Genomic DNA, 16,698 nt, shown 5'->3' on the forward strand with positions numbered 1-16,698 from the left:
GACAGCTTAAGTTACTTTACAGGTCAAGATTTACATTTTTTTTATTGTTTTTATTTATTTATTTTTATTATTTATTTATTTTTTATTTTTTTTGTTTTTTATTTTTATTTTATTTTTTTTAAATTTATTTATTTATTTTTAATTAATTTATTTTTTATTTTTATTTTTATTAATTAATTAATTTATTATTATTATTTTTTTAATTATTTTTTTAATTATTTTTTTCCTGTGCTTCTGCGCATGCGCGGGTTTTCAACGCTTCTGCGCATGTGCGGCTCTGTGGTGCTTCTGCGCATGTGCGGCCCTGTGGCGCTTCTGCGCATGTGCGGCCCCGTGGCTCTTCTGCGCATGTGCGGCCCCGTGGCGCTTCTGCGCATGTGCGGCCCCGTGGCGCTTCTGCGCATGTGCGGCCCCGTGGCGCTTCTGCGCATGTGCGGCTCCGTGGCGCTTCTGCGCATGTGCGGCTCCGTGGCTCTGCTGCGCATGTGCGGACCTGTGGCGCTTCTGCGCATGTGCGGCCCCGTGGCGCTTCTGCGCATGTGCGGCTCCGTGGCTCTTCTGCGCATGTGCGGCCCTGTGGCGCTTCTGCGCATGTGCGGCCCCGTGGCTCTTCTGCGCATGTGCTAAAAGCCGCGCATGCGTAGAAGCACCACGGGGCCGCACATGCGCAGAGCGCAGGAAAAAAAAATAATTAAAAAAAATAATAAAAAAAATACAAAAAATACAAAAATAATAATAAAAAAATAAAATTTAAAAATTTAAATTAATAAATAAAAAAATAATAAAATGAAAAAATGAAAAAATAAAAATAATTATTCTCTCAAAAAAACTCAAAAAAATAAATAAAGAAACAAAACAAAAAAAAACATTTTAAATCTTGACCTGAAAAGTAACTTAAGCTGTCAACTAAATATAGAGGGGTAAAAAGTACAATATATGCCTCAAAATGTAGTGGAGTAGAAGTATAAAGTACCTACATAAAAGTACCTCAAAATTGTATACAAAACTATACAAAACTTGGTACAATTATTGTCAATGCCCTCCTGAGGATAACCCTTTAAGGTTTTATTGATCGGCCCCTAGGTGGCACTGTGATGGCAGTTTAATTTCATATCTTTTTGTAAATATATTTTGTGATGCCGTATTGTGTACGTTTTTGGCCTAACCTCAGGGAAATACAACTTTAGCCATGTAGCCAGAACGATACTGCGACTGTTTGTTCACAACATTACACTTAGGTATAAAGACATGGAGGACTAATTTGGAAAACTGTGGGTCGTATCTGAGGGTAGAAACAAACAGCCATGTGGTTGTATGGTTTGGAGGAGTTGCTAAATCTGGAATCAAGAAAAGTGCAGAGTTGAAGAGGCAAAACAAAAAGGTTTTAAATGATTACTGTGGAATTAAAAAAACATGCTTGTGTGTGTGTTTGCACACAGGAGGAAAACTGTACAGATGTGTTGCTGTGAGCTTCTGTCTCCTGTGTGTCCTGCAAGCTACTCTAAACATTTCCCTGCACCACGCTCTCTGTGAGTTGCCTTGAATTATTAAGCCAGGATTGCATTAAAAATAGTAAATAAATATATGTATTATGTTAAATTTTATGAGGGTAAGGTTATGTATTTCATGTTTTTATCTTTCTTATTTTTTATCATAATATGTGGTGTTATTGTTTGTTTGGTTTTTTATGAGCACATTAAGACAAATTCCTATGTTGTAAGGCACTAAAGTTTTGAATGTTGATTCTTGAATACCTGATAAATCACAGTCACTGTAATCTAAAGGACTGTAAGAAATCCCAGAATTCAAGATTTCTGATCACATTCCTGCTGGAGCATGTTTGATTGTGAAGCTTTTAGTTTTGAAGTTTTTATTGGTGATTTTAAAGGACAGAAAGTGTGTCTATACAGAGACGGTGAGAGCAAAGATGCGGAAGATGTCCTGCTTGTTTTTAATTATTATTTTATAAATTAATTTTATCTACAGAGAATATTTCACACCAAGGATGGATTTATTTCAATAGTAGTTTCTATCATATTTCTTCAATCAAGAAAACCTGGAAAGGGAGTAGAGATGACTGTCTGCAAAGAGGTGCAGACCTGATTATCAACAGCAATGGAGAGCGTGTGTGTGTGTGTGTGTGTGTGTGTGTGTGTGTGTCTTACAGATATAGGATGTGGGCGTTACCATGAATGCTATCCCTCCCATAAGGATATCAAATATGTAAGGATGAACCTGATCAACACTTGTGTGGGTTCAAGTGTGGTTAGATGGCTATCAGAATTATTAATACTTCCCAATCACTACTATCACAAATAATTATTAAAAATAATAAATGATATGACTTGATTTACTTTAACTCACATCTCATTGGGGCACCACTCTGTAAAACAGAGAAAAGATAGCAAGTTCACCTAAGTCAGTCTCATAAAGTTACTAAACTATCAATTTGGTGACATTGATTAATGATTAACTTAATAATTATAATCAAATGACCATATTTATATTTAGTAGTGGTTGAAGGAATTTGGAGTTCTTTTCATAGAGGAGGTTGGCATATCATTCAAAGGGTACAACATTAAATGGACAGCATATATCATTATTATTTTAAATAAACATGTAAAGCAAACAAAAGCACATGATCTATGGAGTATAGAAATCTCAATCTAATCTAAGATTATTTACAGTGTGAGCTTTGCAAAAGAGGAAGAATATCTGTGTGTGTGTGTGTGTGTGTGTGTGTGTGTGTGTGTGTGTGTGTGTGTGTGTGTGTGTGTGTGTGTGTGTGTGTAAAGCTGCATGTTTTTACACAATGGATCATAAATACCATGCTGTAAAGGTTGGCCTGGGCCATATGTGGCAGTACAAACGTCTACATTTAAAGCTAATTAAAAGTATATTGTATGTGGATCAGTGTGTGAGCAGATAAAATAATTGAGTAAAGTTGGTTTGCGTGTACGACTTAACGTCTGTGTAAAGCAGGATTAACATACAACTTAATTCATTAACATACACAAAATATTACAACAATTATACTTAAAAACACACATATTATACCAAAAGATTGATTACAGCTGAAATATTTTGTACTTGCTGATTTTCTTTCCTAAGCCCTGTACATACTAGTCCATAAACATTTAAGATTATGAAGAAAGACGTTGTGAGGTGATTTGGTTTCAGGCTGAAATCAAGCAGTTACTGCTGATGTAGTTGCAGGCTCGGCCCCAAAAATATGACGTCTTGCAAATCAAGCTGCTCGTTTGTTGAGGAAGTCTTCTCTGGCGGTTTTAATAAACTTTGAGTTCATTAATATAACCTTTGGGTGCGCAGATAAAGACTGAGAGTTTTAGAATTCCTTGTTGAAATTGAGATTTTCTGCAGGAGGGCCTCAAACCTGAGATGCAGGGGCCTTTCACCATAGACCACCTATGGTGTCATAGGTCTCCTGACCAATGAACTCATCTATAGGGATGATCAACGCCAGGCATCATGGGAGAGAGAACGTTAGTATTAACGTTAGTATTAACGTTAGTATTACTAGCCGCTAGCTTAATGATAACTTACCAGGCGGCTATTGTTTCTATTGGCTAATTACTAATATTTAAACAGCGTTAACATGTGCCGCTAGCCAGGTTAACGTTTATGATCACTGTTTAATTCTTCCGTGTGGTTAAAACAGGAACTTCACTGAGTGTGCTGCAGCTTCTGAGAGAAAAAAAAGTTGTGCGAAAACGCAGAAGTGTTAGCTTTGGGGATGAGAACGTTAGACGTGTCATAGATGATGCAGAGATAAAACAAAAATGTTCATTACAGTGCAGAACACACTCTGAAAGTGTGAGGAGGAAGACGCACCAACACAGAGGCAACACCTTAAGAGTGTTCTGAAATAATTTAATGGTAGAAGATTATTGATGTGTTTGGGCCACAAGCCGCTTCATGAAAATGTCGGAGGAAATCAATGACCAAACCGTTTATGAAAACATTGGAACTTTCAGCAACCAACAAATACGTACAGGTAAGAAAATACTTTTTTTTGTTGTTCCATTAAAGCGTCTTGTTTAAGATCTTGTTCCTAAGTAATGACAATTAAAAACACCTGTGATCTTCAGACTTTTACAGTTTTATGAAACGGAATAGATCAAATTTGTAGGGATTTTTTTTCATACATATTTTGGTCAGATATTTCCACAGGTATGCTCCTAAAGGATGTTTGTGATCTAGGAGCCAAACTGGACTCCAGTATTTGTATTTGTTAGTATTCCCATTAGTTGATGAAGATACAGCAGCTACTCTTACAGAATAGATTTTTATCAGCTACATTATAGTATTTAAAGAATCCCGTCACCACATCATGAAAAGACTTGTATAATACGTCAAGCTATACAGAACAATGTCCCAAAATAAATAAATGAAACAAACAAACAAAACACCACTGCCAAGGCGGGGGGAAAAAACCCTATATGTATTCTGTTGTTGTCAATGTTTTCACAGTTGCCTTAAATTGTACTAACTTGTATCCATATTCACACTAAAAGACACAATACACTCTTGTATGTAGTTTTAGTTATTTCTATTTATTTCTATTAACCCTTTTCTTAAAATGACAAATGACAGATGTTTTACATATATTGAATCAGAGTAGAAGATGAAAATTGTTTTGATAGTTTTTTTTTACTCCACATAACAATCATCAGTCCTTGCTGGCTTAAAATTACAATATTGGTGGGTTTTTTTTATGTTCTGTCTGATTTCTGCACACAGGGGGAAATCTGTTCCGGCTTGTTTTCCTGAGCTTTGGACTCTTGTGTATCCTTCAAGCTTCTCTCAACATTTCACTGCGTCTCACTCTCTGTGAGTTAAATTGTGTCTCCACATTTTCACACTTCATAGTTTTCTACACATACTTTTCAGTAACATATTATTGTGCAAAGATTATTTGGTTGTTTCCCTTTTTTACACAGCCTATGGTTGTGTCAGAGAAGCAGTGGTTTGTCATCAGCCTGAAACCGAGTCAAGTTTAGGGAAGTTGTGTTTCAGAAGGCAGTTCAGCTTTAAATATAGAAACAAAAAATCATGTTGAGAACTGCTGAAAACATCATTATCTAATTAAAAGAAAGCAAAAATTACAGTCAAAGATCAAGAGTTCTGGGTTTATCTTTATCTCTTGCCTCAAAAGAAAATGTTTTATCCAAGTTAAAAGCATGTTTCTTTTTAAATGTTATAAACATGTTTGTAGTCTGGTGTTTTTATCTTTGTTCATCACTTCCCTTCTTGTAAAAGGAATCTCACTTCTTTTACAAGAATATCCAAACACTAATGAGATGTTCTTGTGAATAGATTTTGTTTGTCATTAGTGTCATGTCAGGCTGTTAGTTGTTCTCCACTCAAAATAGCAACCTGAGATAACTTCAGTGTTAAACCACAGTTAAAATGTGTTTATCTTTCTGCTCTCTCAGAACGTTCTGAAAATAAGACAGTCGACACTGAGGCCATTTTAAGGAACGTGGCTGAAGAGAGAGACGACTTAAAGAGGAAGTTGGCTGTCTTTGGTAAGTAAAACAAAATACACTGTCAACTTCCATTTATTTTTTCTGTTATTTCTTCTTGTCTGGGTTTCAATTGGTGTAAAATATTGCATTTAATACTAGATAATTAGATAATAACACTAGATAATATGTGTATTCACCTCAATCCGTTTGTTATCTCCAATCCTATCTCCTAAAGATTCCCGCCAAGGATGGGTGTATTTCAGGAATAGTTTCTATTACATTTCCTCATCGACGAAATCCTGGCAGGACAGCAGAAGTTACTGTCAGGAGAGAGACGCAGACCTGCTGATCATCAACAGCATAGAAGAGCAGGTGTGTGTGTGTGTGTTTATGAATCTGTGTGTCAAGAGAAGCTGTGAGAAACTGTGACAGTGTGTTTCTCTTTGTAAACAAGGAATTCACAAGACGTTTCCAAAAGCCCATCTGGATTGGACTGACTGACCGAGACACAGAGGGAGTGTGGAAATGGGTGGATGGGAGTCCGCTGACCACAAGGTACACATATTATTTTTTAATCACTCTCTAATAGATCTGCATCACAGCATAAGAAAAGCTTGATTGAAACACCAAATTTGCATTTTTACAAGCAAACAAAGTTAAACAAAGTTTTTACACTTGCTTGAGGTGGTTTTTTTTCTTTTTTGATAAATAGTTAATGCATTTGGGAGATGGAAACATTTTTTCCGAATAAGTTCTGACGTAGCGAATATTTAACTCACATGACTCATGAGCTGCTTTCTGACATGAAAGAACAATTATAAGTTGACCAATTACTTCATTTCCTGAAGACTTCTCTCTATTTTCTCGTGGGTGGCCAAAGTTGTCTGATTAGCAAACTCTTTTTTGTTGTTTTTTTTCTCTCTCGCACAATCTCTACTTCTTCTACTGTTTATTGATGGATTAGCCAACAGAAATACATTACACCACCATCTTCTGACGAAAGCACATTGATGCAGCTTTGTTTATTCGCTCTAAACCAGTTGATGGAAACATCTCTAATTTGCATTTTCTTCAATGCAACATTTCAAATTTTCACTTCAAAATTATCTTCCACTTTAACGGAAACGGTTAAAGTTAAATTAACAGTTAAATTTCTCTCCCTGATCTGGACGTTATCACACTATGAAATGGGCATTTATCAGCACTTATCATCCCATAAAATGGGCAAGTACCTTCTAATAGTAATCAGTAATAATTTGTTACATTTCAGTGTCAGTTTTGTTCGATTTGGGCTACAAAGCTACTTCTCTAAGGTTAGAGCAAAAAAGGCTAGGTTAGACATGATAAAAGAGAGTTTCAAAAAAAAGTAAAATAAATGCAAATAATGCTTAAATCTGGAAGTTACATGTGGTTTGCATTAAAACAAAACTCAAACTACTGGATGATAGTCGATGATAAATGCCCATTAAATAGTTTGATTACAACCGAATCTGATGAAATCCTGCTTTCTGCTGTTGTTTTCTTTATATAAAGTTTATTCTTTGTTTATTGGGGTTTCAGCTACTGGGCCGCAGGTGAGCCTAACAGTCACGGAAATGAAGACTGCGGAGAAATAAAGGTCGAAATAAAGGACAAAAACAAGAACTGGAATGATGTACCGTGTAACTACGCTCTATTCTGGATCTGTGAAAAGACGCTGGCTCCGTAACTCACCAAACTCTAAAGACAACAAGTGAAACATTGATTATGGCCGAGCTGCAAGTTAAGTGCCTCAGTACCATAGAAAAAAAAAAAAAGCTTTCGCAAATGCATATATCACTTCTTTGACCGCTGAGAATCATGAGTATCATAATTATTATGAGAATTCATGTTATTTCTACTCAGGACCCGCCGGCTGTCATCAGAAGAATACTTTAAAAACAGTATATCAATGTACCCATCAATTTAAGTCGCTATGTTCAGCTATATAGTTCTAAGTTTGTGTGTTTTTGTTTGTTTATCTTTTTCGCTTGTTACTGCACATTTTTGCTTTCCATAAGAGACTGATCTGATCTAAGAACCAGGCTGATATAAATCCTTCTTCTAATTTAACAATTTGGTGAAAATATTACTTGTTACACTGCTGGAAAATAAAAGGTTTTCTGTAGCAACTGTATAAAATCCTGTACGCAGTGTGATGCTTATCCAGCATAAATAAACACATACTGATGAGTATGATTATAAAGCTGTTGTCTTTTTACTCAAAGGACTATCAATTTAACTGGTCTATTCATTATAAGCATGTCTTTTATCTGTTTTTGCAAATGAACTGTCCTAAAGACACATTGGTTTCTGTTAAACATGAAGGAAATATTTTTGATCTAACTAAGAGGTTTTGATTATACCTTAATCATACAAAACTAAATAGTTTGAGTCCTCTTCAACTCTTCTTGATTGACCCTTTGGGTAGTTTTGAAAGCTACTGACAACTGTTAATCTTTCATTTCACATAATTAATATGATGTGGTATTTTTACGTGAATATTTGCCACTTTACTATTTGTCTCAACAAAACCAATCATGGCTTCACAGTGTGAAGAATTTAATGTTTATAACAGTATCTAGTTATTCCAAAATGTTTATTTTTAGCGACATTTTACATGAGACATGTCGAATAAATTGATTTTGGCAGAAATCTCACATTTCTCAGCTTCCTTCTAGTGACTTTTTCTAACAGAAACTCTCGTAAACTGATCCATTCTCTTGGAAAGTTCACATTCTGAGGATAATGCCTGTTTCTACAGTTTCTTTCTACAATGTATTTTTGGTGATCTTCTAAAGAAAACTTGTTTCAGTGCTTTTGTAATGTTATTCCTGCTAGAAAAGGTCTCATGATATCTATTTACAGTCAACACAAAAACTAAAAAGTTTGCTGTGTTCAAGCTGAATCCATTTGACTTCACTTGACATTAACAAGGTTTTCCTGATTAAAGAAGAGAACTTAATCATCACATCTTTTGTCTGTTATCATCATATAACTCTTCTATTTATATAGCAAATAACTTAACTTTTATTGTCTTTTCTATCAAGATTCCAGTGTCCAGTGTCGCACCAGCTTTCATTTCTGCCACTTAGTGGAATAGAAACAGTCTGATCTCATTCATTATCCTTAACCGCTTAACCGACACATAGAGACAGACAATCACACATTTACCCCATCAATTTACATAATGGGTATCGTTAAAAAAAAAATTAAAAAAAAGACATTTCAGTTCAAGTTGGAATATTTCTAAATTATAATTTAGACTTTTTTTTTTAAATAGTAAATATGTATGCTAATGTGGCCATGTAGTAACAGATGTAATGGTGCAAATGCAAGAGGGTAGAGGTTGGTTTTTTATATTTTAAAAATCCATAATATTGTGCATGCAGTTTGTGACACGGTTAAACAAAAGGAAATAAATATTTGTCTCCACAAAGCATGAAGAGCCTCCACTTCGTAGGTAAACCAGAGTGGTTACATGTTTTAGCCTGGTGAAACATAATAACCTCAAGTATGAAGAACTTTGAATTGAGGAAGAAAGAAAAAATTACTTTAAAAAGAGGAAGCACTTTCAGCAGCATACAATAGAAAAAGCAGATAATCATAGGCAGCAGTCTCAGAAGAATTCTGCATTAAAAGCTCCCATCACTCTCATGTAAGTAAAACATGGTTTGTAGAGATGAATCAGAGATCATCACAGAACTGGGAAATGTTCCTGATGCTTCAGCCAGAAGTGTCACCCTGAAGAGTTACACTGACCCTGCAGGGACTGGTGAGACAGAAATGCTATGAGTGCTTCATCAATTGTTAATATTTAAAGTTTAAGAAAAAAATCTAGCAAAGAAGCAGTGAAAATGTCCTTTTGGTATTTTATGTCAATATTTTGTATTTTGTGACCATTTATACATGATACTTTTTTTTTGATGAATGTGATGTTGTTGATGTCTGTTATTTGCTTGTTATCACTATTTGTATTTTATTATATATCAATGACATCTCCCACACAGATGAGAGCAATTCTTGCACGTTTGTACACACTAATTGTTGTGGAGAGAGTACACAAACACTTACAGTGGTGATAGATTTATAAGAGTATTGTACCCACTTGTATCCAAATTCACACCAAAACATTAGTCATTTCTATCTATGTGTGTAAATAAAATAAAAAACGTTTTTTTAAATGACTCCAACAAATGACATACGTTTTACATATATTGAATCAGGGTACAAAATGAAAATTGTTTTGATAGTTTTCTTGCTCCACATAACAATCATCAGGCCTTGTTGCCTAAAAATTACAATATTGTTTGTTATTTTTCTTTGTTTCTGTCTGATTTCTGCACACAGGGGGAAATCTGTTCCGGCTTGTTTTCCTGAGCTTTGGACTCTTGTGTATCCTTCAAGCTTCTCTCAACATTTCACTGCGTCTCACTCTCTGTGAGTTAAATTGTGTCTCCACATTTTCACACTTCATAGTTTTCTACACGTACTTTTAAGGAACATATTATTGTGCAAAGATTATTTGGTTGTTTCCCTTTTTTATACAGCCTATGGTTGTGTCAGAGAAGCAGTGGTTTGTCATCAGCCTGAAAACGAGTCAAGTTTAGGGAAGTGGTGTATCAGAATAGCCTGGCTAACACCAGACCAAATCTCATTTGAGATTTGGTCTGGACACCTGCCGTTCATTTCTCCGTAGAGGAGGTGTGGTTTACGATCCTCCGGAGCCGTTTATTGGGCGCTTAGAATGTCTATCAAAAGCATCTGTAGGTAGCTCTTAGCCAATTGTATCAGTTATACCAGATGACGTAGTCGAGCTACAGAAATGGATGTTTGTTGTGTGTGTGTCTGTGAGAGAGTGTTGCTTGCTGCTTTGCTTCTCCAGTTCTCGCTTTCTGCAAGATTATTTATTTTCACGCTTTATTCCCCCTCATGTCATTCAGCCACACACATCCACTGATTTTATGGGCAATAAACAAGCTGCTGCGGGTCACTCGGCGGCTCCGCTGTCCCCCGGCTGGTAGCCAGATCACCGGCGGTGACCGGCGGTCTCGCTCGCTCGGTGCTAATCACCGGCGGTGCCGCTAGCACTAGCGGCACTAATAGCCCCGCTATCGGTGAACTCGCTACGAGCCGGGGGACAGCGGAGCCGCCGAAAGACCTTTCGCCTTTCAACTTTCGCTCTAAACTATTTAAAACACCATCTACAGCTAAAGAGAGTTTCGCGTCTGCAGCAGCCATGTTGGATCCGGAAAACTACAAGCTTCCAAGTGCCGAGTAGTACGCGTCATCGTCTTGCCGTCCCTCCCCGCTCTGTGATTGGATCCCTAAAACAGGGCTAAGAAACCTTCCTGGTTGCCAGACTGGATGGAGGTTCGAAATTAAATTCGAGCGCGCAAGGCAGTCTGGGTATACCCAGGCTAGTATCAGAAGGCAGTTCAGCTTTAAATATAGAAATAAAACATCATGTTGAGAACTGCTGAGAACATCATTATCAAATTATAAGAAAGTAAAAATTACAGTCAAAGATCAAGAGTTCTTAATCTCTTGCCTAAAAGCTTTTTATTTTTATCAAAGTTAAAAACTTTTTTTTTTTAAACTTTATAAACATGTTTGTAGTCTGGTGTTTTTATCTTTGTTCATGACTTCCCTTCTTGTAAAAGGAATCTCACTTCTTTTACAAGAATATCCAAACACTAATGAGGAAGATATTCTTTTGAATAGATCTTATTATTATTATTATTATTATTATTATTATTATTATTATTATTATTATTATTATACTTATTATTATTATTATTATTATTATTATTATTATTATTATTATAAGACCAGAATGAACTGGCCACCATGACAGTCTGAATAATTACATTTACAAGCTATGGCCATTACTTATCACTCTATTTATGTTTCCATTGTGTTATTTTATCAGTATGAAGATCACTAAATTTAAGGCTCTGTTCACCCCAAAATCGATCTCTTAGCTGTTATTTATCACTCTAGATTGTTTTGATGTGAGTAGCTGCGTGTTGGAGATATCTGCTACAGATATGCCGGCCGTCTCCTGAATATAATGGGACAAGATAGCACTTTTCTTGTGATGTGAATTGAAAAACTCATAAGCAAAGTCTCTTTTCCAGAAATCATGACTCCGTTAATTAATTACCAAATCAAAAGTACTGGGGCACCAAATTCCTTTCTTAGAACAGTCTGTACCATCCAAAGAAGTCTGGGTTCAAGTGGGATCACTCTACTGAGACTGGACTACTGTCTGTAACAGAATCACTGTGTTTGGCGAGAGAAGCTGGTTCTCGCCTTTAGTTTTCTACAAGAAGTAACATATTGTGCAAAGATTATCTGGCTGTGCCAGAGAAGCAGTGGTTTGTCATCAGCCTGAGAACAAGTCAAGTTTAGGGAATTTGTGTATCAGAAGGCAGTTCAGCTTTAAATATAGAAACAAAAAATCATGTTGAGAACTGCTGAGAACATCATTATCAAATTAAAAGTAAAAATGTAATGAATTGCAATTATATCTTTCTGGGCCCCATGGCATCAATTCAATTCAATTCAACTGGCTTTATTGGCATGACGTAACAATGTATATATTGCCAAAGCAAGCATCAGAAAAAAAGACAACAAGATAAGGAAAGCAATAATTACAATAAATTATCATAGTTCTATTATTCATTTTAAAAGAAAAGAAAAACTAATAACAATAAAATAAAGCAATATTTACAATCACATCATAGCATCATATGACAGACCTGGAAATAGTAATTTCACCATTCAACAGATCCTTTTCTCTAAACTCACAGAGCTTTGTAACTTTTAAAGTATCTTGGAAGGGGTAAGTGTCCAAACAGCACATCATATCCACAGGGGTACCCCAGGGGTCAGTGCTAGGCCGACTTATCTTTTTTCTCTTTTCATGGTTTCTCTTACCACTGTTATGCTGATGATACCCAGCTAGTCCTGTCCGACCTCACTGTCTCGGCCGATATCTCTGCTTGCCTTGCCGCTACTTATAGATGGATGACAAACCACAACCTTCAGCTCAAACTCTTTAAGACTGACCTTCTTGTCATTCTGTCCCGTCCCGCTCTATATCGTCATTAATGCTCAGCTTGGATCAACTTGTGCCCACAAGTTCTGCACGAAAGACTTGGGTGTCCTGATTGATGACCAACTGACCATTAGGGCTCATGTGGCAACAACTGCCCAATGGTCTCGATTTTCCCTATGCAACATTTGGAAGCTCAGACCCTACCTGACCAAACATACAACATAACTCCTGGTACAGGCCCTTGTGATGTCACACCTAGACAACTGCCACTCTCTACTGGCTGGTCTCCTTGCATGCACCTTCAAGAACAGAACAGTTCCCGCCTTCGTTTATAGTTTTCTACAAGTACTTTTCAGTAACATATTATTGTGCAAAGATTGTTTGGTTATGCCAGTGAAGTAGTGGTTTGTCAGCAGCCTGAGAACAGAATATCAGAAGGCAGTTCAGCTTTAAATATAGAAATAAAACATCATGTTGCGAAGGGCTGAGAACGTCATTATCAAATTATAAGGAAGAAAAAATTACAGTCAAAGATCGACAGTTCTGAGTTCATCTTTGTCTCTTGCTTTAAAAGAAAAAAACGTTTCTTTTTAAATGTTATAAATGTTTAAAAAAGAAAAATCTGGTGTTTTTATCTTTGTTCCTGATTCCCTTCATGCAAAAGTAATCTCACTGCTTTTACAAGAATATCCAAACACAAGTGAGGAAGATATTCTTTTGCTAAAATCATACTAAGATATTGTTTGCCCTTATTGTCATGTCAGGCTGTTAGATGTTCTCCAACACTGTAAAACCCAATATTGCTTGTTTTTTATTATAACAAAATTTTCCTTTTCAATACAACAAGATTTGTGCAAAAAGTCATTTTAAAATAAAACATTGAGTCAAATAGCAAGAATCATTTGAGGTAACTTCTTTTCCCTTGTTGTCTTGACATAAAATTCTTTCGCAGCATTGACACTCAAATATTTAAATTGAAACTATAAATTGGGTTTTACAGTGAATCAAAATAGCAACCTGAGATAACTTCAGTGTTAAACCACAGTTAAAATGTGTTTATCTTTCTGCTATCTCTGGTCGTTGTGAAGATAAGACAGTCAACACTGAGGCCATTTTAAGGAACGTGACTGAAGAGAGAGACGAGTTAAAGAGGATGCTGGCTGTCTTAGGTAAGTAAAACAAAATACACTGTCAATTTCCATTTATTTTTTCTGTTATTTCTTCTTGTCTGGGTTTCAATTGGTGTAAAATATTGCATTTAATACTAGATAATTAGATAATAACACTAGACAATATGTGTATTCACCTCAATCCGTTTGTTATCTCCAATCCTATCTCCTAAAGATTCCCGCCAAGGATGGGTGTATTTCAGCGATAGTTTCTATTACATTTCCTCATCGACGAAATCCTGGCAGGACAGCAGAAGTTACTGTCAGGAGAGAGACGCAGACCTGCTGATCATCAACAGCATAGAAGAGCAGGTGTGTGTGTGTGTTTATGAATCTGTGTGTCAAGAGAAGCTGTGAGAAACTGTGACAGTGTGTTTCTCTTTGTAAACAAGGAATTCACAAGACGTTTCCAAAAGCCCATCTGGATTGGACTGACTGACCGAGACACAGAGGGAGTGTGGAAATGGGTGGATGGGAGTCCGCTGACCACAAGGTACACATATTATTTTTTAATCACTCTCTAATAGATCTGCATCACAGCATAAGAAAAGCTTGATTGAAACACCAAATTTGCATTTTTACAAACAAACAAAGTTAAACAAAGTTTTTACGCTCACTTGAGGTGTTTTTTTTTGTCTTTTTTGACAAATACTTAATGCATTTGGGAGATGGAAACATTTTTTCCGAATAAGTTCTGACGTAGCGAATATTTAACTCACAAGACACATGAGCTGCTTTCTGACATGAAAGAACAATTATAAGTTGACCAATTACTTTTTCCTGAAGACTTCTCTCTATTTTCTCTTGTGGGTGGCCAAAGTTGTCTGATTAGCAACCTCTACTGTTTACTGATGGATTAGCCAACAGAAATACATTACACCACCATCTTCTGACGAAAGCACATTGATGCAGCTTTGTTTATTCGCTCTAAACCAGTTGATGGAAACATCTCTAATTTGCATTTTCTTCAATGCAACATTTCAAATTTTCATTTCAAAATTTGCTTCCACTTTAACAGAAACATGTTAAATTAACAGTTACATTTCTCTCCCTGATCTGGACGTTATCACACTATGAAATGGGCATTTATCAGCACTTATCATCCCATAAAATGGGCAAGTAGAGGCCTACTCTACCTTTTAATAGTAATCAGTAATAATTTGTTACATTTCAGTGTCAGTTTTGTTCGATTTGGGCTACAAAGCTACTTCTCTAAGGTTAGAGCAAAAAAGGTTAGGTTAGACGTGATAAAAGAGAGTTTAAAAAAAAAGTAAATAAATGCAAATAATGCTTAAATCTGGAAGTTACATAATTATGTTGTTTGCATTAAAGCAAAACTCAAACTACTGGTTGATAGTCGATGATAAATGCCCATTAAATAGTTTGATTACAACCGAATCTGCTGAAATCCTGCTTTCTGCTGTTATTTTCTTTATATGAAGTTTATTCTTTGTTTATTGGGGTTTCAGCTACTGGGCCGCCGGTGAGCCTAACAATGCAGGAGGTGAAGACTGTGGAGAAATAAAGGTTGAAATAAAGAAAAAAAACGAGAGCTGGAATGATGTACCGTGTAACAACACTCTATTCTGGATCTGTGAAAAGACGCTGGCTCCGTAACTCACCAAACTCTAAAGACAACAAGTGAAACATTGATTATGGCCGAGCTGCAAGTAAAGTGCCTCAGTACCATAGAAGAAGAAAAAAGCTTTCGCAAATGCATATATCACTTCTTTGACCGCTGAGAATCATGAGTATCATAATTATTATGAGAATTCATGTTATTTCTACTCAGGACCCGCCGGCTGTCATCAGAAGAATACTTTAAAAACAGTATATCAATGTACCCATCAATTTAAGTTGCTATGTTCAGCTATATAGTTCTAAGTTTGTGTGTTTTTGTTTGTTTATCTTTTTCGCTTGTTACTGCACATTTTTGCTTTCCATAAGAGACTGATCTGATCTAAGAACCAGGCTGATATAAATCCTTCTTCTAATTTAACAATTTGGTGAAAGTATTACTTGTTACACTGCTGAACAATGAGAAAAGTGTAAGGTTTTCTGTAGCAACTGTAAATAAATCCTGTATGCAGTGTGATGCTTATCCAGCATAAATAAACACATACTGATGAGTATGATTATAAAGCTGTTGTCTTTTTTATAAATTCTCCATTTTCATTTACATGAAATTCCCCCAGAAGATGAATTTTAATGTTGGTGCTCCGTGATGATGGTGTCACCATCGAGACAAAATATGAGACCGCACTCGACAGAAACAACAACAGCATTGGTCATTTCTTAACAACACTAAACAGGGAACTCAAAGGACGATCAATTTAACTGGTCTATTCATTTTTGCAAATGAACTGTCCTAAAGACACACTGGTGTCTGTTAAACATGAAGGAAATATTTTTGATCTAACTAAGAGGTTTTGATTATACCTTAATCATACAAAACTAAATAGTTTGAGTCCTCTTCAACTCTTCTTGATTGACCCTTTGGGTAGTTTTGAAAGCTACTGACAACTGTTAATCTTTCATTTCACATAATTAATATGATGTGGTATTTTTTACGTGAATATTTGCCACTTCATTTGTCTCAACAAAACCAATCATGGCTTCACAGTGTGAAGAATTTAATGTTTATAACAGTATCTAGTTATTCCAAAATGTTTATTTTTGGCAACATTTTACATGAGACATGTCGAATAAATGGATTTTGGCAGAAATCTCACAATTCTCAGCTTCCTTCTAGTGACTTTTTCTAACAGAAACTCTCGTAAATTGATCCATTCTCTTGGAAAGTTCACATTCTGAGGATAATGCCTGTTTCTACAGTTTCTTTCTACAATGTATTTTTGGTGATCTTTTAGAGAAAACTTGTTTCAGTTCTTTTGTAATGTCATTCCTGCTAGAAAAGGTCTCATGATATCTATTTACAGTCACCATAAAAACTAAAAAG

At 35.9% G+C, this 16,698-nt stretch overlaps 1 protein-coding gene across 1 annotated transcript; it reads left to right on the top strand.

Annotated features, from left to right (window-relative positions):
- The first annotated feature begins 9,153 nt into the window (after positions 1-9,153).
- On the top strand, positions 9,154-15,845 carry LOC131971661 (CD209 antigen-like protein D). The gene is made up of 6 exons (XM_059333237.1): positions 9,154-9,282; positions 9,858-9,947; positions 13,659-13,739; positions 13,915-14,051; positions 14,132-14,232; positions 15,209-15,845. Exons 1-6 carry the CDS (start codon positions 9,177-9,179, stop codon positions 15,354-15,356), a joined length of 663 nt encoding a protein of 220 aa, XP_059189220.1. The 5' UTR covers positions 9,154-9,176; the 3' UTR covers positions 15,357-15,845.
- Positions 15,846-16,698: the final 853 nt, after the last annotated feature.

This window comes from Centropristis striata, chromosome 1 (assembly GCF_030273125.1).
Source record: "Centropristis striata isolate RG_2023a ecotype Rhode Island chromosome 1, C.striata_1.0, whole genome shotgun sequence".
NCBI lineage: Eukaryota > Metazoa > Chordata > Actinopteri > Perciformes > Serranidae > Centropristis > Centropristis striata.